Consider the following 26,104-nt stretch of genomic DNA (forward strand, 5'->3'; position numbering starts at 1 on the left):
GGGCTCCGGCTGACTGCCCCCGGAGCGGTGCCCGCGGCGGGACCGTGCCCGCCGCCCCCAGCCTCCTCCTCCTCCTCCTCCTCGCGAGGAAGCAGCGGGTCACCGCCGCCCCTGAAAGCAGGCGGTGGTGAGAAGGGATCGGGAAAGAGCAAATGCAAAGAGTACTGAGCTTTTTTTTTTTCGGATCGCACTGGGCTTTTAGGCTGGTTCGGTTCTCCCGCAAAATAAATAAATAAATGAATGAATAAAATCCGGCTGCCTGGGAAATGAAGTGGGTTCATCTGCGAGAGTACACGCGTCCGTGCTATGCGTAGGGAAAACTCCGGGTTTTTAACCGGGGAGGTGAGGCAGGCAATGACTTTCAGGTCCGGGATTTACAACGTGAGGGCAGGAGCAGGGCTTCTAATCGATGAAGGTGGGGTAAATTAGTAAAACACGAATAAAATATTTTCTGGGAAAACGTACACACATTCACGAGGGAAAGGTACCCGAGTGTCGGCTCTCCTCGTGTTGGCAACTGGAGGGAAAGATCCCTACGATGCCACACGTGGATGTTTCGGCCATCGTAAATGTCCCCTACATTCTCAGAGGCAAAGCGAACGCTTTGGACAATAATACCCTGAAACTTTATTAAAGCACGCAATTCCTCTCGAAACTTGGCTTTCCGAAATTCCAATCCGTACCCCTTACTCTCATTCTTCACCTTTGATCATGCTCTTCCCCTGACTACCAGAGGCCAGGTATAATACTATGAAACACAACTTACTTAAGGGAGGGGTTGAAATGAATCTTTTCCTTCATCCCCTTAGCAGGGATTTTAGGCATTCATTTAAAAGGTTTTCCGGATTTTTGTTTGTTTGTTTGCTTGGGGGGTATTTTGGTGCTTTTTAAAAATTATTACGATTTTTTTCCCTGTTCCTCCCCCTTACCCCGCCCCGTTTCCACCCGTACCCACGGCGCCGGGCTCGGGGGCAGACCCGCAGCCAGAAGCCCTTCTCTGATGCTCGGGGCACCACGGCCCCGGGCCCTGCTGCGGCCCCGCCGGGCCGGGCACCCTGCCGGGGGTGCTGAGCAGCGCTGGGGAGCCGCGGTCCGGCCCGTGCGGCTCCTCCAACACATTTGTTTGTTTAGCCAGTAAAGGCCGGGGCGATCATTTCGAGGCTGGCACCTCCTATGGCAGCAGCATCCCGATAACTGGGCTCCGGTGGCCGCCGGGGCTGGCCGGGTTTCCTTCCACCTCAGCGGCGGCACGGGGAGCGCCTTTCCCCGTTGCTCGCTCGGCTCCGCAGGCTGCCCGCGCTCGCAGGGCACTGCCGGGGGATGCGCACCGAAGGTCGCACCGCTCGCTGGTTTCTGCCCGATCGGCGGCGGCGGAGCGAAGCACCCCGCGGCCCGGCGCCGGCAGGGTGGCTCTGCCGGTGCCTTCGGCGCAGCGCGGCCGAGGAGCACGAGGTGCCCGCAACGATTTGGGGAGGAAAACGCAGCCTTTTCCCCGCGTTTCTCCGAGTTTCGTGCTAGGCTTCGCGCGGCTTTTCGGGCTCAATGAATTAGCAGCTCCCAAGGGCCGCAGCTCGCCGCTGCCCGGGTCCCGGCTCCGGCCCGACGCCCCCTCCCCGGGGTGTCCCCGGGGGATCGGGAGAGGTGCGGGGCCAGGGGAAGGGGCAGGGGGCAGAGGGGCTGTGGGAGGGCCGGGAGGGCGAGGGGGCGGAGGGGGCCGCCCTGCTCGGGCATCCTTTCCCGGCCCTGTGTTTTGAAAGAGGATCTCGCCCTCACATGGCTTTTCCTCTCCCCCCCCCCGGCTCCACCTCGCCCAGCTGAGGAGGTGCGAGTGAGAGGGGAGCCGGGAGCCGCTCCTCGCTCCTTTTCCACCAGGCGCCAAGTCCCCGAGCCGCTGTCATGTGATATATAGCAGGAGAGCAGGAGCTGCGGGGGTCTCCCAGCTCGGGCATCATTACAAAACCGCGCCGGAGCGCGCACACCCGACACAGCCGGGGCTGCCGCCGCCCCGCTCGCCTCCTCTCCCCGCCGCCTCCCAGCGCTCGCCTCCGCCCGCCGCAAACTTTTTTTTCGGGGACGCCGGACTGAGCGGTGAGAGGGGCGTTTTGCTTTCCTTGCTCCCCGTCTCCGCAGAGGCCCGGGGTAATTTCATGCTCCCCAGCCCCCGCCGCGTGCCGAGCGCCAGCGCCAGCAGAGAGAGTGCGAGGGGGCAGCGGGGGACCCCGGGCGACCCGGTGGCCTCCAGGAGCCGGGCGAAGGGGACACCCGCGGCGGCCGGGAGCTGTCCCTGCCCCGCGCCCCCCGAGCCCCCCGAGCCCCCTGCGGCCCCACGGCGAGCGGCGGGGGGCCGAGGCGAGCGCACCCCGCGGGGCGAGGGCGCCCGGGGGCTCCGTGCGCCCATCCCGCGGGGGAGTCGCGGTCGCGCGTGGTCCGTGCTGGCGGCGCCCACGATGTAGGGGCGGCGGCGGGGCAGGGCACGGCCGTCCCCAGCATCCCGAGCCCGGAGCGCGGCGCGGCCGGGGCGTGCGGCCGCGGGAGAGCCGCGGCGGGGCGGCGATGCCCAGGCCGGGGAAGAGCTCGTACAGCGACCAGAAGCCGCCCTACTCCTACATCTCCCTGACGGCCATGGCCATCCAGCACTCGGCCGAGAAGATGCTGCCCCTGAGCGACATCTACAAGTTCATCATGGAGCGCTTCCCCTACTACCGCGAGCACACGCAGCGCTGGCAGAACTCCCTCCGACACAACCTCTCCTTCAACGACTGCTTCATCAAGATCCCCCGCCGCCCCGACCAGCCGGGCAAGGGCAGCTTCTGGGCGCTGCACCCCGACTGCGGGGACATGTTCGAGAACGGCAGCTTCCTGCGGCGCCGCAAGCGCTTCAAGGTCCTGCGGCCCGAGCATCACCTGCCCGGCGGCGGCGGCGGCGGCGGCCCGGGCGGCGGGGCGGCCGGCGGGGGTCCCGGCAAGCCCCCCGCGCCCGCCCCGCACATGGTGCACTACTTCCACCCGCACCCGCCGCCGCCGCCGCCGCCGCCCCCGGGCAAGGTGCCGGGGCTGGCGGGCTCCGAGGCGGCCGTGGCCGCCGCCGCCGCCGCCGTGGGGAGGCTGCCGCAGTTCTCGCCCTACGGCAGCGGGCAGCCGTCGGGCTTCAAGCACCCCTTCGCCATCGAGAACATCATCGGCAGAGATTACAAGGGCGTGCTGCAGGCCGGCGGGCTGCCGCTGGCCTCGGTGATGCACCACCTGGGCTACCCGGTGCCCAGCCAGCTCAGCAGCGTGGTCAGCTCCATGTGGCCCCACGTCGGGGTGATGGACCCGGTGGCCGGCGTGCCCGTGTCCCCCGACTACGGACCCTTCGGGGTGCCCGTGAAGGCGCTCTGCCACCCGCCGGCGCAGACCATGCCCGCCGTCCCGGTGCCCATCAAGCCGGCCCCAGCCGTGCCCGCCGCCTCGGCCATCCCCGCCCTGACGGTCGCCGCCTCGCAGATCTGCCCCGCCGCCTCCCCGGCCTCGGCTGCGCTCCTGGAGCAGGCGGCGAGCGGCGCCCCCGAGGGCAAGGGCTCCCTGCACTCCGTCCTGGTGCACTCCTAAAGGGCCGGGGGCCGGGGCCGCGGAGGCCCCCGGGCTCCCAGGGGAGGGGGCACGCGTGCGGCACGGAGACCCGCTCCGTCTGGTGACCGTGCCCCTGCCTGTGTTTGTGTTGTGTACAATCAGATTGTGTGAGAGCCAGGTCGCAGGTAAGAGCTTTTATCGTCGTTACGTACCCTCAGTGGCGGAGAGGTGATGTGAAAAGCCACTGCCGGGGGCTGGAAGGGGCCGGAGGGAGGCTGCCCGTCACCCTGACAGCCTGGGGCTGGGGGCGGCCGGGCACTGGGGCTCCCCTCGGAGCCCCCCCCGGGGTCCCGCCAGGCTCGGGGCGCGGCGGCAGAGGGGCTACAGCCACAGGGGCAAAACCTGCGCTGAGCTCTGCTCTTCCCCCTCCCCCGAGCATCCATCCTCTGCTCCGCGGACCTGGGGAGCTCGCTCCGAAGGAGGCGGCCGAAGCCGAGGTAACAACTCGGACCCCGGCGAGCTGCGGGGCCTCGGGAAGCGTGATGCTCGCGAATTAAAGAGTAGGCTTTAAATAGCTCGATTAATTAGTGGGAATTTAAATGACAACGGCGCTGACGTCGAAGGGCTCCTTTAACTAACGATTACTCGTCCTTCCCCCTCACACTTTTACGCTGCGTCTCAGTGAGGGTAATACCTTAGGAGGGACCGAAGTATGACCTGGCCTCTCAGGCTGTGAGTGTCCGAATTCCCTCGATTGTCCTTAAAATGAAACCAGCCCTGCCATTTGTAGATTGTGCTTATCACATCGCCTTTTACCGCTCACAGATATCGCTATTTTGTATGTGTCGCTTGGCGTTTCTTCCACGTGAGTGTGAACACTAAAACCTGTTGGGTGGGGAAAAGAAAAAAAAAAAAAAAAAAGAGAGAGAAGAAAAAAAAATTTTAAATCTTCGGGAAAAGCACTTTACTGAAAACAACCTTCCAGCAGACGAGAGGTCTGCATAAAGCAGAGGGATCAGAAGTCAGAGAGCGATGCTCTGGCTGACGAGTCCCGGCTGGCTTGTGAGAGATTGCTGCCGTACCCTGTCTGCCCTGCTGTACACCAATGATCATTAAAACCCATCTATTCATTTGCTTCTGCTGGTGCTGCTGTTTAAAACACTCGCCTTTTACACAGGTTCAGAAACGCGTGCTCGCACCGTAGGTTCCTCTCCCCCCAGACAGACTGAAGCGCCCAAAACTTCTCCCAGAGACAAAACCAGAGAGGGACAGGGAAAGAAACCTCTAAGGGGAAAACCTGCCGCTGGCGAGGTGCTTCCTCCGGTGCTGGCCGGCTCTGAGGAAGGGGCACCGGCTCGGATCCCGATCCCACCGCCCGGGGCTCTGCCGCCGGGCGCTGAATCCCGGTCGCTGCCCGGCTCTTCCCCGCCTCTCGCCGCGCCCCGAGAGGCCAGGTCGCGGTCGCAGCCCCTGGGAAAGGTGCCCTGGGTTGTGCTGCTCCTTGCCGGGGGATCTGCAGCCGCAGAAAAGCGGCTGTTGGTGGGAAAAGTAAGCCTGCTGAGCCCCGGGTGCCGGAGGTCCCCAGTTTTCCCTGCGCCCGTCTGAAATTCACCCCGCAGCTGCTCGATTTCCACTTGCTTTCTCCGCTCCGGGCGGGGGTTGCACCTTCACTTCCAAAACTACAACGCTCCCAGCGCTGGAAAATACGAGGCTGCTAATAACGTTGCGTTAATGAGGCACAGATCGGTATCACTGTTCGGAAATCGGACTAGCAGGAGGATCGCCTCAAAAGTTTTGCAGGCGGGTAAACGGAGCGAAAGAAATTACATATATATATATATATGCGTGTGTATATATATATATGTCTACATATATGTCTATGTATTTATACGCATATATATAAAGTGCTTCACATTTCCTTTGCCCTGCTGTCTTCCATTTCAGGCAAGAAATCGAGCCGATATTTCTGCTGCTAAATCTGCCGCTTGTATTGAAAGCAGTCTCCCGAGTAAGTGGCGAATCGCGCCGGTTTTACTGAGCTCGGTGTGCTAAAATACACAGCACCCCTTCGACGCGGTGCCCTCTGGGGCCCTGGAGCATCTTTAGGGGTCTGTGTTTTCCGCCTGGGAAGGGCCCGAGAGGAGAGGGGAAGGTGAAGCCCGGAGCGGGAGCTGCGGGAATCCTTCCCGGGAGGGACCGAGACGATGTCGCGAAGCTGATGTCGAAGGGGGCCGAGGGCAGCCTGGTGGCAGCAGACCGTGGGAAGAGGGGCGCCGGGGCCGCGGGGCGCCCGGCCGGGGGCTTGGGGTGAGCTCCGCGGCAGCTGCCTGCGCTTTGCGTGACCCAAAGAGCCAAGGCTGCTCTTCGCAGCTCGTACAGGGAAAGTTGTCAGAGCGCCGGAGCGACGGGAGCGCTTCAGGCTGTCAGGGGGAAAAGGCAAAGTCACCGGCTGAGAAATATCTTGTAGAGAGTTTAAGCATTTTTCCTTATTTCTAAGGACCCCGTCTTTGCAATATTATAAAGTCGTGTATCAACAACCTACAATCCCAATATGTAAACAGCAATCCCATCACTGCTCAGAAACAGCCGATGGTACAGTGTGTAGGCAAGTCAGATAGTACCCTTTCCTCAAAAAAAAAAAAAAAAAAAAAGCAGGTGTAAACTGGAGAAGGGTAAGATTTTTACTTGGTAAGCCAAACAGGAAAACAAATCCACAGACTTAACGCTAACTACAAGATATTGCCTGTCTGCTATAGCGGTATGCCACAGGCTTGCCTTCAGAATAAGGCACATCTGTGTTCTGCACAGAAAAAGCAGCTGAGCCTGTACGGGGTGGGAGCAGACAGGATGGTTGTAACTAGAAGAAATAAATGTAAGTAGGAGAAGCAGGCTAATTCTTAATTTCATTACACTGCCAAAGGTAGCAAAGCAAGAGTCAGTGGTAGAAGAACAGAGGCCTAAGAAAGGGAATTCATCACCCCACTATGTTTCTGATTTATTATGGCTAGCTAACAAAGTGATGTTTATTTCCACCCATGGGAAACTATTCCTAACCAAGGCACCGCTTCACTCCATACAGCAGGCAATGCAAGAAAAACCAAGCAAATGCAGTAAGACTTCTAGAATGAACGTGTTTTATGGTCTGACATGTGACAGCCATTTCAGTCCATACATTCTGAGCCCAGTGGCACCTCCAATACTATCTGTGAAGTTCTGGGCTCCACTGACTCAGTCACGAAGCCTGTCAGGCCAGAAATCAATCTGGGAAGTCTGCTTGGAATTCCACTGATGTTTATGGGATCAATCAGATTTTCCTTTTTATTGTAAGATTTTATTTTAAATCACTATCACTTTAATATATACCCATTCCTGTAAATGCTTGAAATCTGTAAGTGTCTCAGTTTTGAAAAGTAATGTTCCATTACTGCTTTTGAACATCCTGGAAATATTTAAGTTTTGATGAACATATGGTAAAATTAACCAGCTTCATTTGGATAAACTAGGTGTAGTTTTAGACTTTTATATGCCGAATACCAAAACTTACCACCTACAAGGCTCTATCCTGAAGATATATATGTCTTTAATTTCTTTAAATAATCAGTGGTCCTCCTCCTTTGCTCATACAATGCAGCCACTGGCATTGCCCACGTAAGAAAGCAGAATGCTTAGAGCACTATTCTCAGACCCTGTGACAGAAATCTAAGTTCAGGATCACTCCAGCTCAGAAAGATTCTAATTCACATATGTGAGCCAATGCCAGTCAGCTGTAAAATGGCACATGGAGAAGAGTCATGCTTTTTGGTTAAGTCATGCCATTACATGACAACAGATGTAACCTTCATCAAGTGTCGAATAAGCTGCAGGGTCTGGGTGCGCTGCTTCAAGGGCAGAGTTCAACAGCCACTGGGGAAAACACAGCAGTTGGGGCAGGAAAGGAAAGATGGGAATAAGCGGCAAATTTCCACAATGCAGTACCACGTGAATTGGTGTTGGGTGTCCCAAAAACACATAATCATGTAAAAGGTGGGGTAAAGATAGGGAAGTGACAAATGCTTACTGATATTTAGTCACTCACACAGATAAAGAAAAATAGCTGGCAAATTTGAATTTGAAAGACCTCCACACTAAGTTACAGGATAATGAAATGGAAGGTGAAATTCATTGTTGATATATGCAAACCGATACGCATGGGGATTTTATGTACATAACTACAGGTCCTAAAATTAGGATTCTTATGAATTTGTGGTAGATATCTCTATGAAAATGTTGTCTTTATAGTTGTTAGTTGTAGGGAAAAAAATGCTAGGAAACAAACAGAGAACATAACAGAAAATATCATGTCCCTGTTTAAATCCTAAGTAAACTTCAATGCACCATGGAGCTTGGTGAGTTCCTCACTCATAAAAGCAGATAGATTAAAACTGGCAGGATACAGATGGGTTAATCAAAGGTACACCTTCTGTTTAAGTAGAATTCAGTAGTCTAAGGCTCTTCAGCACGGGAAACAAAGACATACAGACATATATGAGTTCGTAAAATCATGAGAGATGTAGAGAAGGAAACTAAGGCACACTTGCTCATTATTTTGCTTAATACCAGGAATGGGAGTCATCAAAAGTGTTCAAAACAAACAGAAGGAGGGGATTCTTCACAAAACACTTAATTAAAACCTAGAATTCATTGTCACAGAATGTTGAGGTTGCTAACATTTGTTCAGAGACCAAATAGAAAATTCATGTCAGATAAACCCACAGAGGGTTGTTCCATAGAAACTTGCTACCTTTTGCTCAGATTTGCTATGCTGGTACTATATTTTGAAGGTATAATTGCATACTTTTCTTGTCTCACCCTTTCTAGAGCATCCATTGCTTACTTACTGTTGGAGATTGGACACTGAGGTAGATAAATATTTGCTCTGATCTATGACAATTCTTCTTAAACAGAGAGGGGACCAGAATCTGTGACTTCTGTTCCTAGCCATGTGTCCTAAATCAAAGCAATACTTTGAAGTTGTTTCAATGTGCGATATAGGACAGCAGACATCATGGATCTCTACTCTGCATCTGCAGATGCAGAGTCCAAACCTTGCTCTAGTGAGTGGCAGATTGTTTTATATAAAAAATATGTTAAGGTCAAGGAATGGCTAAGTTCCTCTTTCCAAAGAAAGTGTCCCACTAACTGGATTTATTGGCTTATTTTCTGGTAAAATTAATTTGAACATTTGGAAAGTTTCAGCATGGGAGACTGAGTGCCCTTTTCATATTATACCAGTATACCTGACGGGTAGACTGAGTATAGGTACGGACTTGAATACCCTCTAAGATGTAGAAGTAGCTCTGAGTATCTGCATCCTGGTTCGATAACACTGGGCATGTCCATGCCATGTGTGTCTGAGGCATCTGTGCTGCTCTGTGTATTGACAGAGTTGTTGGTATACTACTTTCATCTGTATCTCCTTCTCTGCTTACAGAGCTGGTAAAAAGAAGCTGTTTGCTTTTTAGATGAGAAAAGAATCAGATTATGACACATGATAAAAAAAGAACCCTAATGCTGAGCTTCACAGAGCATTAAAATATAAGTTTTATTGCATTTGATATGCACAATGTACCACAGAATCTTGTAATATATCTCTAGACTTTTATGGATGCTTAATCTACACTGGGAGAAGTAGTCGTTTTCAATGAGAAACAAACATATTTTAAAGTAAAAGACCTGGGAGAAAGTTCTAAGTTCACATTGCATAGACTTTGTATTATGCTACATATTAAAATAATTATCAGATGATAGACATTAACTGTTCTTGGAACAACCACAGGTTTGCCCCCCTTTTTATGCCAGAGAATTAGCTTAAAGCAGTCAATTCAAAAAGCAGAAAGAACTATATTCTTTATCCATTAATCACAGTACCTTAATGTCAAGAAAAAGCAGGTTTTTGGCTGAACACCAGTGTTACCTATTGAATAAATTATTAGGCAAATGGTTCTTTCACTGCTAAAGGCTGCTAAATTTTATTTATTATCAGTCTTCACAGTAACAAAAAAAAAAAAAAATAGACTTCTAACTCTATAATACATGACAAACTCCCAGTGTGGATCAGGCCTTCTTTCATCATGACCTGTATAATCTGAAGCTCAACCAATGATGAGTTCTGTATAAAAGCGAAGAAAGAAAGGAGAAAAATGTATTTTTTGTGTACTAAAGAATTTGCTTGTACCATAGATCTGCTTCTGGAAAATGATCATTTGCTGGGAAAAATGTAAGAGAAATTTGTAATGTGATTGTAGTAGTCATTTGTGTTTTATTAACCTATTGGTTTATGTGGAATATGGGATTTGGGTTTATCCCCTTCTAAGGCTTGAGATTAGAATTTTCTTAACCCTCATAGTCTTTAACTGATGTTGTTATAAATTTGAATGATGATTTGAATGATTAGTGAATTTGCAAATTATTGTGATACTTCCTATGCTTAATAAATGCTGTAACTGTCAGGTGCTTACATTTTGTTTAATTGTTATTGACTTATGAAAATCATTCCTGGTACACGTGAGCCTGAAAGAAAATGCAATGTAACATGGTACATTTCTGTCTGATTACCATAGTGTACAATTTTTTAACTTGAATAGGGCTGTCAAGATAAGACCTGAAAAAAAGAATCAATTTATTGTCCTTTGAGTATCTGCAGCAGAGATAAAGACAAAAACAAACAAAAACCAAAAGCATGAATATGATACACCTTCAAAATGAAGTTACACCAATTATTCCAGCAAAACAGATAACAAGTGAATTAATTGAGGTTCTTACAGAGCCTCTGTTACCTTTACCTTTACCTTTACCTTTACCTTTACCTTTACCTTTACCTTTACCATCACCTTCATCTGGTTATAAACATTTTTAAAACTAAAAATGCCCCAGTTTACTCACCAACTCCAGCACTGAAAACAAATAAATGCACTAAGTTCAAAATATGGTCTCAAATTAGGAGTCAAACTTGAACCAGATTTTATATTTGGTGTATATGAAAATGCATCTCTGTGTCATCAGTATATTTCATCTGCAAACTTCCAGAAAGAAATGAAGGGAGAATATAAAGAAAATATCAGTCCATTAGGCTGACTTCATTTTGAAGGAATGAATTGTGAAGAAAAGAAAAACAAATATACTGCTATATAAGCCTGAAAAAGGAGTAAATACAACTTTCATGCAAGAAATGCAATTTATGACAGAACAGCCTCATGCTCTTCTCTGATAATTGATTTTTAGCAAAAATAAAAATCACAAAATAGACTGAATATTGAACAGAGCTTCAATAAAGAGTTTGGTATCACAGTGTCTGGCAAATCATCAGTGTAAGTAGAGAAGGAGTAGAACCTCACACAGGGGCTGGCTATACAAATAAATTAAGTAACATGACATGTAAATTTATGCATTTTGGGTCTTATAACAAAGATATCTGAGGTTTGCCAGATATAAGTAACTCAAAGGATTACCTGTTCCAAAGAGTGAGTAGAAAACTCATTGAGTATGCAGGAATATGAATGAAGGTCAAGAAAGAAAATGAAAAGCCTCATGGATCCCTATTATCTTTAGCATACATATGGTATTCTTAGTATTACCCCCATTTCTTCTTTCCTTGCATAGTAACTTTTGTCTTTATTGCACTGAGTTTTATTCATTTCTGATCACATTTCCAGCTTTATGGTACCAAACTTGAAAGTGTCTATGACACTGTCCATGTTCTCCAAGTTTGGTCATGAATTCTTCCTATGTTCTATGGGATGCAATTTTGTAAAAAAATTCTCTATCTATTTTGAAGAAACATTAGCTTAACAGGGATTATGACATTCTTTAGCTACTGAAACTCTTCATTTTCTTCAATAAGAATGACTTTTTTTAATAAGGAACTTGGAATCTGTTGGCCTGCTGCCAACAGATTTGGTTTTCCTTGTCATGCCCGAGAAGCACTGCAAACACACATCCCTCCCAGCCAGGAATCAGAAGATTGCTGAACTCAACCACGTTTCTCTGACTTGCTGAAAGTTAAAAATGCATCCTGAAGAGTTCCTTATTTAGTTGACCACAAAGAAGAGTAGGACCAATACCAGTAACAGTGATTTACCGCCCTCAAAGAGGCATCTAGTGACTATCTGCAGTTTTCTGGAAGTTCTAGAGCAGAGCTATTTTTTACATTCATGACAAGATAGGAAAGGGTCAGCCACTACTGGAGGTCTTCTGGTTGCTAACGGCACAAATGTTTTGGTATACAGGGCAGCTGGAACACCTCTACTTAGGTTATACTCTCTTCTCCTGGAGACAATTCGACTCTTTTGAACAGGAAAGCTTTTCATAATGGTGGTCTAATACCCAGAGAGCTCATGGGATTATTGTGAGACTTTTTTTTTTTTTAATTTTTAAACTTATAAATCATTTACTTTCATGTAATTCAGATGCGACAAACAGTGTTTCATACTTCTTCCATTGCTTAAGAAGGAAATATTAATATCAAGAAAACTGTACCAATGAAGCCTGAAATAAATCAACTTCATTCTACACGAGACCATTCCAGTTAGCTATGAGAACCATTTCCTTATAGATAAGTGCTGCTAAAAACCTTATAAGATCAGTAGACAAACTTGCTTTAAATACTTTCACTTTTCTTTCATTTACATTTCTTCTATTTCTTTGACATTTGACTAGGCTGTCGATGTTATTGAAAGAACAACACAAGACTTTAACCACCAGAAATTATACTGAGAATCTAACGCATGAATATGGGAAAATTATGGAGAAAGTTCCCAAGACTGCCAATGCTTGGTGAAATATATTACTATAACTCAACATTTTTGAAGGTCATTTTGGAAGTTTTATACAATACTTACTGATGACATGCAAAAGAAACTAGAATTGGGTGAGATGGCCTATTAATGGAGAAAGATTCACAAGCTGTACAGCAGAAAACTTTGGGGTCTTAAATATGCAAGGGATATTCAACAGCTTTTACTCCATAGAAATTAATGAGGGCACATTGAAGAAGAGTGCAAAAAAATCACTGCAGATGAAACATTTTTACAGTTGACATTTCTTTGATTTTAAAATATGTTGTTAAATAATTAATCAAGGTAATGACATCCAGGTGATAATTTTCCCAGTGACCACAGAAAGGCTAAGAGGAAGGGTAGATTCACACGGTTTCTATTCAAGTCTTTCTGGTGGGTATAATGAAAGGAAGGGATTCAATTACTTTGACTCAATATAGCAAGGACATTCAGAGACTTCTCTATGGGTTCTCGAACTTTTCAATACTGTTGCTGTGCTGATAGGAACACTTCACTTTCCAGTCCACCAACCCAAATGTTGAAAACATTGCAGGATCTCCTTAGTGAATGGCACCATCATAACAAAGGGGCAGGGCAAAATAAAACAAACTGTAACATTTTCACTCCTTTAGAATTTGTGAGGCAGATGTGAAGTAGATTTTTGTGAGTCTACTCAATCAGGAAATAAGGGGATCCAAAAAGATCAAGGCTTTTTTATGCTAGAATTTGGACTGAGATAGATATAAGAGGCACTATCATATTGTTTAACAGGTGAATGGATGGAAAAACAAACAAGCAAACAAACAAAAAAACTTTGTGTATGTTGCTGGTAGCAGAGTCAATGGCTGCTTCTAAATCTCACAGATAACTGGTTCATGCCTCTTTTGCAAGCCCCTCTTCTCTTTCATGGGAAGAGATCTTCATTTTGACAGTTTCCTTTTAATTCCCAGAAATGTGTAGATGAATACGTCTGAAGGCTTATGAAATAAAACTCGGAATTGATAAAACCCTGGGGTAGTTGCTGGTAACTGCTCTACTTGGGAAGAAGCAGTAAAATCCATTTGCACTCTCCTGAAAATAAGCTTCAGGCCCAGCACTGCATCAGAGACTCTGAATTCAGACAGATTTCCTGTTTCCTTTGAGCCTCATCTGAGCCAAATATTTTCATTTTCTTACTGCGCTAAGCCAGCTAATCAGTTTTCCTCACCCCTTTGAGCTTTGTGGTTTCCAATTAGCATTATCCCTTTTCCAAGGGCCATGGAGCTTCGACTCCCTGGAAGAACTGTGTCATTGTGCCTGGAGGTCCTGATGCTGGCAGATGGCTGTGTCTGGTCCCACGTATGGATGGATGGATGTCAGCTTTTTGTTTCTTTTCACTGAACCAATCAGGCAACCGATTTCAGCTCTAGCATGAGCACTACTCAGTTCTTCTTGGCTATGCAACTCTCTGTTTATTCTCAATTATAATATTGCTCACGAAACCTTCCCTGTACTGGTATCTGGAGGAGAAGGTTTTCGATGCACTCTTTCAATTTTTGACAGACAAAATACAGGAAGATAGGGGCATGAAAGCAGAACAGAAGCAGTGGAGGATGCTGAGAGCTTGTTAAATATTCTAGCAGGCCCTCGTCACAAGAATTTCCACAAATTGCATTGTCATCAAAACGCTTAGGGGGACACTAATGACCACAAAGGATTCAGCTGGACCACCCAGAGCTGCAAATGCTAAAAGAAGCTTCAAGGGCCTCTTGCAGGATTAAAGTTGCTCCCCCTTTAACATCTTGAAAATCTTCTATGAGGGCCTTCCCACCATCATCAAGTAATGAAAACCATTCTTTGTACTTATCCAATCACTTTGGTATCACTCTGCTGCCTGAAAGCTAGACCGGAAGAAAATACCCACCTATAAGACCAACTTGACATAAATTTTATGTCACAAGAGTAAGACTGTTGCAAACCACACATATTAATGGTTTAAGAATCCTGGTAATATCTAATTAATATGTTACCTGCCTAGAGAATGAGCAATGATTTGTGTGTCCTACATTCAAAACTACCTTGTTTGTCAAGAACTAATTTACCCAAAATGCTACTGATGGCTCTTCCATGAATCTTGCACTAAAAAATGTTCCCATTCAAAACAGCATACAATTCTAAACCCTTTACAATTGAAAAGAAAAAAAAAAAAAAAAAAAAAAAAAAAAAAAGACAAGATGCATTTAAAGACTTGTACTCAGTAGGAGAAAGAATTAATTATCTTAAAAGTAATAGATATATCTTGGCAGGAAGTTCAGAAGCTGGCAGTTAGAAATGATGTGTACCTGAATGCATCTATAAAAGAAGGAAATTAAACTATTATGTAGCTGTCAAAATATGTAGCTACAAGGATCATTTATAGAAAGACAGTATGAAGACAGATTGCTGACTGGTAGAATTAAATTTGTTATCATAATCCAAATTGAGTGAAAGATGTTTCCCCCAATATTTCTAATAATATACATTTATTTTTGTGCAAGCATGTCTTTTAAAGGTACATAAACAGTAGTAATACTTTTAATAGATTCATTATTTTAAAGTCATCATAAATACACCACTGAGGAATCTCTTCCCACCACTGGAGTAGAATTGAATATGATAAAATTATAGCAACATGTCCGAGACTGGAATTGAGAATGTGAGGAATATCAGACGTATCTTATTTTTTGCATGTGTAGTTTCATCTGATCATCTGTAGTTGTGAACTGAATCACTGACATTTTTCTCTCTCTTCTGCTAGTGAGTATGCATCACAAGCTGAAAATCCAGGGAAAATACAGAACTACATATCAGAATCTCAGATGGTACAAACGGCAAACATTCTCACTAGCATGTGATGCTTACAAAATCTTCTTCTGGAGACTGGCATACATTGTAAGTTGGACACAAGCACTTGTTTTGGTCTGTTGAGATACTGCCTAGGCCCATGTGGCATGTTCCACGCTTTTAAGAGCAAGAAGTTTTAAGGGTATGTGCTTTGAGATGTACATATTAAAATGAAAGTCTTCTTCAGGAAGCACTAAAGTTGTACATTTTTACAAGGTGAAAATCTGCATTGGCCTCAGACAATTTTTAGAGACTCAGGGCAGATCATTTCACCACATGAGAAAGTATTTGAATGTAAGAATGCTTCCTCACTGAGAAGAACAAGTCTAAGCCTGTCATTTTGCCTTGCATTCTGAATCCCTCTGTAATACATAGGCAGTAAGTGTATTAGATATATCAGAAACGGAATATAATGCGCATGGAAGCCAGCAAGATACGATCACAGTGTACCCTTAGATGACATTGCATTTCATCACTCTGTTTCTTCCACATGTGCCATAATGTAGATTTCCCTATACGTAGGTGAAACAGGTTAAACTCTCATTAAACACCAATCCAGCCAAATGCATAATAGTATTCTTCATTTAAATGGAAGACTTAACATATTAATTGGCAGGACAAAGCTTCCAAAGCCTACATACAATGTTTTAGCACATTTGGGAAGATTATGGATTAATGTACAACTCTTTGGCTTCTCTGAGATATCCCCAGTGCCTTTCCGAAACCTTCCCCCCCCCTGCACCTGGACCCTAGCTCATTGTGCTTTAAGGAGGGTTATTTTGGCTTGGAGAGAAGAGGACTTTCATGACTTCAAACATGGACATTAGATCAAGTTTTTATCTTCTCACATAATCCTGTCTTTGATGTCACCAGACTGAGGCCTCTCAGAATAGAAAGAGAAAGCTGTGAAAAGAGGCCCAGTTAATTTATACATTTAAGTGCTGCTGTTCTAATTCACCAGTGTAGCATTTTCATTGTTTTCTGCTTTGCATCCTAAAGGCAGGCTTACACCAGGCAATTATGAATGGCTCTTCTGAACAAATAATTGAAATTCACTAGTTGTGGGATATGGTTAAACAATGTCAGGACTGGAGGTGTGAGGTCAAATATATTCCCAGTAGCATTACTGAAGTTACAAGCTACTCTTTTCACTTGCCTCAAGGGATAAGTATTTGTAATACACCCACTTTAGCAGCAACTAATCAGGTAAGCTGCATGAGACAAGTGGCAGACATGAACATGATATTTTGCATTTGTCTTCAACCCAAAGCACTAGTCTTGTAGTTAAAGTAGCTTAAGCCTTTAGAAGGTGGTGTGGAAAACTGTTTTGCAGCATGGAGAATGTTTTGTAAGAATTAATCAAGTAATGATTATGATACAACACTCACAAAATCCCCCTCTCACAACTGATGCAAGGAACAAGTTATAAAAATGAAGATTGACCCTATTACAGACAGCCCTGCTGAAAACTTCAACCAAACTAGTGATGAAACAACAGTTCTGCCATGAATTATCTTCCCTTTACTGTAGAGAAGGAAAATAAAGCTTTGAAACACTTACTTGAAGGACTGTGAAACATCATTTCAGCATATACTATCTTGCAAAGCCAGTAACTGTTTCTTGAAGCAACCAACCCTAAGTTATACCCAAACTCACCACTCATGTTATTTTCTAATGAATTCTGCAATGTAAGAATTTTGTGCCAATTTAGTCCATCAAAATAGTAGACTTTTGTTCTCCTCATAAAGAAAACAAAACACTCTGTGTGTGTGTGTGTGTGTGTGCATGCATGTGTGTGTATAGAATGGAAGTATGCTACAGAAACGAAAACAGCCCACTGAGGTGAAAGTTACATAAATAGGTCTTTTCATCTTATAATGGAATGGATTCACTAAATGAAAAAGGGTGTATCCAAAAGTGAAGCATACGTGTCTTACTGATTCAGGGATCTTTATGCTTTGTGAGCAATGCCATGAAACAAACAGAGAGCAGTTTGCTCTTTCCCTTTTCTCAAAAGGCAGTATAACCATAAACCTTTCATTTAGACTGCTGCCGTATCAGTGCAAATAATATACTTGGTCCAAGGCAAAGCACTGCTAACTTGAGCCGTTCAAGACTCCTGAACTCTGCCTTCCCCACAGTACACAAACCTTTTCCTTTGCCATTTGAAAGAAAGACCTAAAAATGGTAAAAGCCATTCCTCATAGCCATGAATCTAAAACATTTTTTCTTTTTAAAATGAAATCTGATATGTATCATATTTTTACTACCATTAACTTGAAGAGACTTCAAAAAAAAAAACTCATTATTGGTATTTTTATAATCCTGCTAGCACTTCTCACCATTACAGTAACAAACCTCTGTTTTTATCATGTTTTTGAGTATTATGAAGACTAAGGTTCCACACCTTTAGTGAGTTTGAGGCAGAAAATCTCCATTTTTCATTTTTTTTTCCTTTCCACTGCTTGACATCTATTTTATGTTACCAGCACAAATAAAAGTTATCCACAAGCTCTTTCAATTACACATTATTTCACTTTTAACAGTTCTTCTTACAGCTATAAAAGTTTATTTCAAGAGACACATTCTCTGATCTTTTTTTTCTGCTTTCTAGTGTGAGGTTAAAATGAGCTATATCTTAATTTATGTTTATTAGTGGGTTATAGTTCTGACTACATCCCCATGAGAAACATTGCTGGATTCTATAACAACCTTTCTGATGATCATAAAACAAATATTGAACAATGAAGGAAGCTAAAAAATATATATTCTATCTAAAATTGTGGAATGGCTGCCTAAACACAACCCAGATTCTGTGTCATGTCACTGTCTGCTGTCTTTTTACCACTGTGTCTTTGAGATGTAAAGAAGCCTGGGCTGGAGCACTGGCCCATCTGTGACAGTCTATATCAACCATTCCATGCCTTTTGGAACATAAGTTTATTATTATTATTTTAATAGCCTAAAATAGAATAAACAAAGCACTACGCAAGGACTTGTCATAACTCTGCCATTGTTGCTACTGACATCAAATGCAAAAGTGCCACTGACTTCACTAGGAGCTTGATCAGTCTCCTGTTTGAGTGAAAAACTGTAGATCTGCCACTTCTACACGGAGAATTGCTGCTGTTCTGTAATTCTGGCACACAGTCCTAATTGTCAAGGGACCAAGCATGTTAATGTAGTTTAACCACTCAAAATGAGAAGTAGATTTACCCCTCCTTAATAGGTGTAGGAAAACTTTAGCACCATTCTTCTGGGTCATTCTACTGTCCAACATCCTGATATGAAAATAGTATGAATATTGTATACAGAGATACCGTTTATTTAACTGCAATTTCTAGCATATGTGATTGATGAGATAAAGTAATTTGATCCAACAAAAAAACAAAACAAACAAACACACAAACAAACACACAAACAAAAACAAAAACAAAAACAGCTCTGCGGGTACTGTTGCTCTGCAACACCTGCAGTGCTGCTGGCTAGGGACCACTTCAGTGTGGCCTGGAAGCCAGTCTCTGTCACACACAGGGTGGCAGCCCAGGGAGTGGGGTGGGGGGTGGCAGAAAGCTGCCCAGCTGCTGATTGCTCCTCTGGGCAGAGCAGTGTAACAGGGAGCTGCTAGTGCCTCCACAGGACTGCCACTGCCACCTTCTTTTCCATTTAATGGGTGAATCTGCCACTTTCTTTTTCGGCCTCACCAAGGCCTTCTGTTTCTGCCACATGCTCCAGCTGCTAGGATATCCTGTTGTCAGTATGTGTGAGTTTGGGGATCTTTGGCCTAGTGCGTAAAGAGTTTTGCATTTCATCCTCTATGCACAAAATAAAAAAGGTGCAAGGTCCTTATAAATGGCAAGGACTGGGAGTGAGTGCTTTGCCATGCCCCCTGTATCCTGCTTCCCTAACTCCCAGAAAACAGAATTTGAGCCACTCGTTGAGTTTCTTACAGCCACCTGTGGCATGGGACAGCTGATCAACAACACGTCCCATGAAGACACAGATTTCACTTGCACCTGCCATAAGCAGGGAGTGAGCTAGGTCTCACATAGCCCAAGCAAGTGCTGCACTGCAGGGCTGATGGACACCAGCAAGCACAGCACCTCCAGCCGCTGAGTAAAGGACGGAGCTTCACCCTCAGTAATCACGGTCAGTGTTAGCTGCCTCCTTGAAGGGACTTTGAGGTATCACATTCTGACGCGAATATTTTCTCTGGGGACCCTGGACACTAAATACCTAAATCTACCTGGCCCAGACATGTGCATTCTTCAGTATGAAACTATTCCGCTATTTAGTTGTACTCAGTTCCCTGTTCCTTTGCTTCAGGTGTGCACAGAAATCTATAGAGAGATGCCAGTGTAAAACTAAAGCAATGCTCAGATTAGTCATAATCCAAGTAAATACCTAGCAGAAAAAAACATGGGTCCTGTTTGAGTGTGGACTGAAAGGTTAGCCTGCAATTTTCCAGACACTCTTATCAAACTCATACTGTACTATTTATTTCTGAGGTGAAAAATCGCCTACATCCAAGTATCAGTACACCAATGAAGTGCAAAGGAGTTGTCACTCCTGTTTCTGCCAATACACTAAATCCTCCCTCAGCAGCTGTAACTGTGAAGCCTCCCTTTGCACTCCGTTATCTCTGATCCTTTATCCAATTATACAGAAAGAGACTTCAGAATGAAACACTCTCTGAACATAAGCAGGTCAGTACTAGATCACTGCGGGAAATCTACACTTCTCAGAGAGTTGATTCACGATCTTTCAAAGGTATTTATTCCAGGCCAACGATGAAAATGAATGCCGAGCTTTAATTCTGTGTTGATTCATGCTTATCTTGCACAAATATGAGTGCCTATAGTAAAAGTTAGAAAGGAAGAATCTGACTCCAGGAAATTATTTCTTTTTTACTTGCAGTCACATTTAGGCCTGTCTTTTAACTATCCATGGCTGACATTACACACAATTTTTTTTTTTTTTTTAATGCAACCGATCATAACTTCAAGAACTTACATGGGTTAACAAACAGGAAAAAAGTGCATGCCTAATGATTTCTGTTTATTTTTTGAAAATGTTTCTTAGCATAATATTTTTAATGTTTCCATAAAGGTGCTGATGGTGTTGTTAAATACCATGTTGTTAAATAGTTATGTTTCTTAGCCATTAAAATGATTCCAGCAATAGTATGAATAATACCAATATCAATGTACATGAGCCAGCCTTGATCTGAAGGGCCTGTTTTTTAAGGACAGAAATCAGAAGAGGAATAATAACAGACAAATTGCATACTATTTATACAAATAAAATTATCTATGTAGTTATTAAATACACAATTAAAATTTATAAAAAAATGCTATAAGCCATGTGTGAGCAATACAGGAAACACCAAGCTAATGGAGGTTTGAGATTTTACATACTTGATGGAAAGGGAAGCAAGTGTACAGGATTTTAAAAGAGAGTTTAAACCTCTTCTTTAAGCAGAGACTAGCAACAGTGCTGTGCAGAGGCTAAGCAAAGATGAAGTAGGAGGACAACCTTGTGATGGCCAATATGAATGAGAAGAGAGAAACAGAAAGCTGTAGAAAGAGAGTACCTTGGAAATGCTGAGAGAAAGAGAGCAGCAAGACTTAGATGTGACCTGGAAGTGAGGTACGAAGTCACTGGTACAGCACAGAAATTGCTGCTCAAGCCCACTCTGTCCCCATGGGATTTGCTACTGTGACAGTCACAGGGGAACAGTCAAACCTTGAGTCGACTTGGATTCATACACATTTTTAGTAAGACAACATCATAAATGTGATAGAGGGTACTTTTCTAAAGGGCAGACTCATGAAGTCAGTAGTGGAGACTGCTGAAAGACATAGCTTTTAAGAACATTACACACTCTTAAACATATGACCCCAAATACCTATGGGAAATCACAATTAAAATGTGGACTTTCGAATCTTTCACTCAGACTATTTATACTGGAAAATATATGGCAAAATATATATGGCGAATAAGTAGATTTACAGGAGTGATGCCACAGACAGGCATTTGGCTACTTGCACAATGGGACATGCTTTAAGAAACTTCCTCAGCTGGGGGCTGATGGAGTTCCCCTGTCAGAGAAGGGGAAGAACATCTTCAGTCATGGGCTTGCCAAGCTGGTGAAGAGGGCTTTAAACTAGAGTTGGCAGGGGAGGAGAACCTCAGTCCATTCCACTCCTCCCAGTTTGATGCGAGTGCCAGGGATAGATGCCCAGAGCCTGGGGAAGGGCCATGGGTCAGCAGGAGAGCACCTGAAGGGCAGCACAAGGGAATTCCAGCCAGTGCAGCCAGTGAGTCAGCTTCATCAGGGGCCCAACTTAAATGTCTCTATGCTGACACAAGTAGCACGGGGAATAAAGAAGAGGAGTTAGAGATGTACGCATGCCTGCAGGGCTTTGTTCTCATTGGCATTACAGAGACGTGGTGGGACAGATGGCTCCCACGACTGGAGTGTTGGAAGGATGCAGGCTGTTTAGGGAGGCCAGGCGAGGGAAGCAAGGAGGGGGGCATCACCCCGCGTGTCAGTGAGCAGCTGGGGTGCATGGAGCTCTGCCTGGGGATGGGTGAGGAGCTGAGAGAGAGCTTGTGGGTCAGGATTCCAGGGAGGGCAGGGACAGGGGACCTTAGAACGAGGGGAGTGTGCTACAGGCCACCTGATCAGGAAGACCAAGCAGACGAGGCCCTCTGTAGACAGACAGCAGCAGCCTCACGTTTGCAAGGCCTGGTCCTCAGAGGGGACTTCAGGCACCCTGATAGCTGTTGGAGGGACAGCACAGCAGGGCACAGGCAGGCCAGGAGGGCCCTGGAATGCACTGATGACAACTTCCTGACAAAGAGGGGAAACATAAACCCCATTTTTAAAAAAGGAAAAAAGGAGAACCCAGGGAACTGTCGACTCTGTCTCAGTTGACTGAGGCCAGTCAGTCTCAGCTCTGTGCCTGGCAAGATCATGGAACAGATCCTCCTGGAGACTCTGTGAAGGCACATGGAAAATAAGGAGGTACTTGGTGACAGCCAGCATGACTTGACTAAAGGCAGATCATGACTGACAAATCTTGCGGACTTCTATGACAGAGTTACAGCATTGGTGGAGAGGGGAAGAGCAGCTGATGTCATCTACCTGGGCTTGTGCAAAGCATTTGACACTGTCCACCCTCATATCCTTGTCTCTAAATTGGAGACACATGGCTTTGATGGATGGACCACTTGGTGGGTAAGGAATTGGCTGGATGGTTGCACTCAGAGTTGCAGTCAATGGCTCAGTGTCCAAGAGGTGGACAAGATCAGTAACAAGTGGTGTTCCTCAGGGGTCTGTACTGGAACTGGCACCATTTAACATCTTTGTCAGTGATGTGGGCAGTGGGATTGAATGCACCCTCAGCAAGTTTGCTGATGACACCAGCTGTGTGGTGTGGGTGACATGCTGGAGGGAAGGGATACCATCCAGAGGGACATCTACAGGCTGGAGAGGTGGGCCTGTGTGAACCTCATGCGGTTCAACAAGACCAAGTGCAACGTCCTGCATCTGGTGCAATCCCAAGCACAAATACAGACTGGGAGAAGCACTCATTGAGAGCAGCCCTGCAGAGAAGGAGCTGGGGGTTCTGGTGGACGAAAAGCTTGACATGAGCAAGGAATGCACACCTGCAGCCCAGAAGGCCAACTGCATCCTGGGCTGCATCAACAGAGGAGTGGCCAGCTGGTGGAGGGAGGTGATTGTCCCCCTCTATTCAGCCCTTGTGAGGCCCCACCTGGAGTGCTGCATGCAGATCTGGAGTCCCCAGCACAAGAAGGATGTGGGGCTGTTTGAACGGTTCCAGAGGAGGGCCACGAAGATGATCAAGGGGATGGAGCACCTTTCCTATGAAGACAGGCTGAGGGATTTGGGGCTGTTCAGCCTGGAGAAGAAAAGGCTCCGGTGTGACCTTATTGCGGCCTTTCAGGACTTAAAGGGGACTTATAAAAAAGACAGTGAGTGACTTTTTGCTCAATCGGATAATGACAGGATAAGGGGGAATGGTTTTAAACAAAAAGAGGGGAGATTTAAATCAGAGCTCAGGAGGAAATTTTTCACTCAGGGCAGTGAGGCACTCGACCAGTTTGCCCAGAAAAGCTGTGGATGCCCCATTCCTGCAGGTGTTCAAGACCAGGCTGGATGGGGCTTTGGCAACCTGACCTAGTGGGTGGCATCTCTGCCTAGGGCAGGGGCATTGGAACTGGATGATCTTTAAGGTCCCTTCCGACCAGAGTCTATGATTCTCGGCCTATGAGCCTATGATATGGTCCTTTCCAACCTTATGATTCTACGATTCTTTCCCTCTGCTCTGTTCTGGTGAGTCCCCACCTGGAGTACTGTGTCCAGCTCTGGGGCTCTCAGCACAAGAACGACAGACATATTAGAATGAGTCCAGATGAGGGCCACAAAGATGATCAAATTGCTGGAGCATCTCTTCTGTGAAGACAGGCTGAGGGAGTTGGGGTTGTTCAAGCTGGAGAAGAGCAGGTTCTGGGCAGACCTTATAGCAGCCTTCCAGTACCTAAAGCGGGCCTACAGGAAAGCTGGGGAGGGACTCTTTGTCAGGGGGTAGAGTGATAGGACAAGGGGTTTAAGCTAAAATAGGGTAGGTTTAGATTAGATGGTTGATGTTATTATGGGAAAGAATTAGATAACAATTTTGTTTGCTTACTGTTTCCAAATTATCCCATAAGTTCTCAGTTGACTCAAATTTCAATTAAATTCTCCCTAATTATCTCCAGTGTCAGGAACACTTGAATGGCCATCAAAGACAATGCTGATTTTGATGCCCAGCATCATATCAGAGGCTCAAGAAAAGAGAACAGCATGGAATCTAGTCCTCTCTCCTGGAAATCTCTTTTTCTCACTTAGTGAACATCTCTTCTCCTGGAGATCTGCCTAATGCCTGTCTAACTTCTGCAGCTAATGAGGATGAGGTCTATCAAGCTTAGGCTGTTACTATATAAGGAGGATTAATTTCTGACACTTACCATTAGTGCAGTGGAAGAAAATGAGTAAACAAAAAAGTACACTATCATGTGACAAAATTGTTATTTTTGGAAAGATTCATCAAGGAATACCCCTACTTCAACAATTTTTATGTTAAATTCCTTAAAGAAATAATATATTTTGCTTTGGTATCTTTTTTAGAATTACAGAATCATAGAATGGCTTGGGTTGGAAGGGACCTAAGAGATCATCTAACTCTAGCGCTTCTGCCAAAGCCAGGGATGCCACCCACTACACCAGGTTGGCCAAGGCCCCATCCACCTTGAACAATGAAGCCACCACAACTTCTCTTGGCAATCTGTTCCAGTGGCTCTGCCCTTACACTGAAGAATTTCCTCCTAATATCTAGTCTAAACATACCCCCTTTTAGTTTAAGACCATTCCCCCTTGTCCTATCGCTATCTACCTGAGTAAAGAGTCCTTCTCCAGCCTTTTTGGAAAACCCCTTTAAGTATTGAAAGGTCACAAGGAGGTCTCCCTGGAGCCTTCTCTTCTCCAGGCTGAACAGCCCCAGCTCTCTCAGCCTTTCTTCATAGGAGAGGTGCTCCAGCCCTCTGATCACCTTTGTGGCCCTCCTCTGGACTCGTGCTTATAAGTCCACTTCCTTCTGGTGCTGGGGGCACCACACCTAGATGCAGCACTCCAGGTGGGGCCTCATGAGGGCAGAGCAGAGGGGGACAATCACCTTCCTCCACCTGCTGCCAACTCCTCTGCTGGTGCAGCCCAGGGCGCAGTTGGCCTTCTGCTGGCTCATGTTGAGCTTTCCATCCACCAGAACCCCCAGGTCCTTCTCTGCAGGGCTGCTCTCAATGAGTGCTTCTCTCAGTCTGTGCTCATGTCCAGGACTGCCCCAGCCCAGGTGCAGCACCCTGCACTTGGACCTCTTGAACCTCATGCAGTCACATGGGCCCACTTGTCCAGCCTGTCCAGGTCCCTTTGAGAGGCATCTCTTCCTCCTCTGGCATCAACTGCACCACCCAGCTTGGTGTCATCTGCACACCTGCTGAGAGTGCACTCAGTCCCATCGCCCATGTCGTTGATGAAGGTATCGAAAAGCACCAATCCCAAGACAGACCCCTGAGGTACACCGCTCGTCACTAGTGTCCACCTGGACATAGGGCCATTGGCCACCACAGAAGGCCACCAGACTGGTAAGGCATGATTTGCCCTTGTTGAGGCCATGCTGGGTGTTCTGGAGCACCTCCTTGACAGGACAGGTTAGATTATGGGGCAGCGATCTAACAAAATGTTGCCCTTGGGGAGGAATAACTCCATGCCCAAGTACAAACTGGGGGCCACCCAGGTGCAAGCCAACTTGCAGAAAGGACCATGGGACATTTTGGTGAAAACCAAGTTGGACATGACCCAACAGCCTCCAGAGCTGCCGCAAGTAGAGCACTGGCAGCAGTCTGAGGCAATCCTTCACTTTTCAGCACTGGTCAGTCACATGTAGAGGTTTTATGCGGCACGGTTTTGGTAGCAGGGGGCTGCAGGAGTATTCTATGATTCTATGAATCTAAGACTCCAGAAGCTGCCCCATGCCAGGTAAGAACCAGTTTCAGACGGCTCCAAAGGGACTCACCAGTGTCCAGGCTGAGCCTATAAGCACTGTTGTTTGTACCTCTATGACAGCATATTTAAGAAAGGGAAAAAAACTGCTGTGCAACAGAAGCTGGGAGAGAGGACCAGGAAACAGCCCTGCAGCCCCCCAGGCCAGTGCAGCAGGAGGGCAGGAGGTGCTGCAGGCAGGCAGCAGCAGTTCCCCTGCGGCCTGTGCAGGGAGAGGCCCCTGGTGGAGCAGGCTGTCCCCCTGCAGCCCATG

The 26,104-nt window shown here is 46.1% G+C and overlaps 1 protein-coding gene across 1 annotated transcript; it reads left to right on the forward strand.

The window, feature by feature from the left end:
• Nucleotides 1-2,553: 2,553 nt before the first annotated feature.
• Nucleotides 2,554-3,591, forward strand: FOXB2 (forkhead box B2; the record flags this gene model as incomplete). Its single annotated transcript, XM_082784140.1, has 1 exon — nucleotides 2,554-3,591. The coding sequence occupies one exon, from the start codon at nucleotides 2,554-2,556 to the stop codon at nucleotides 3,589-3,591; it is 1,038 nt and encodes a 345-aa protein (XP_082640266.1).
• Between the last annotated feature and the right edge of the window lie 22,513 nt (nucleotides 3,592-26,104).

Source organism: Aythya marila (assembly GCF_965140915.1).
Source record: "Aythya marila genome assembly, chromosome: Z".
In the NCBI taxonomy this organism is placed as follows: Eukaryota; Metazoa; Chordata; class Aves; order Anseriformes; family Anatidae; genus Aythya; species Aythya marila.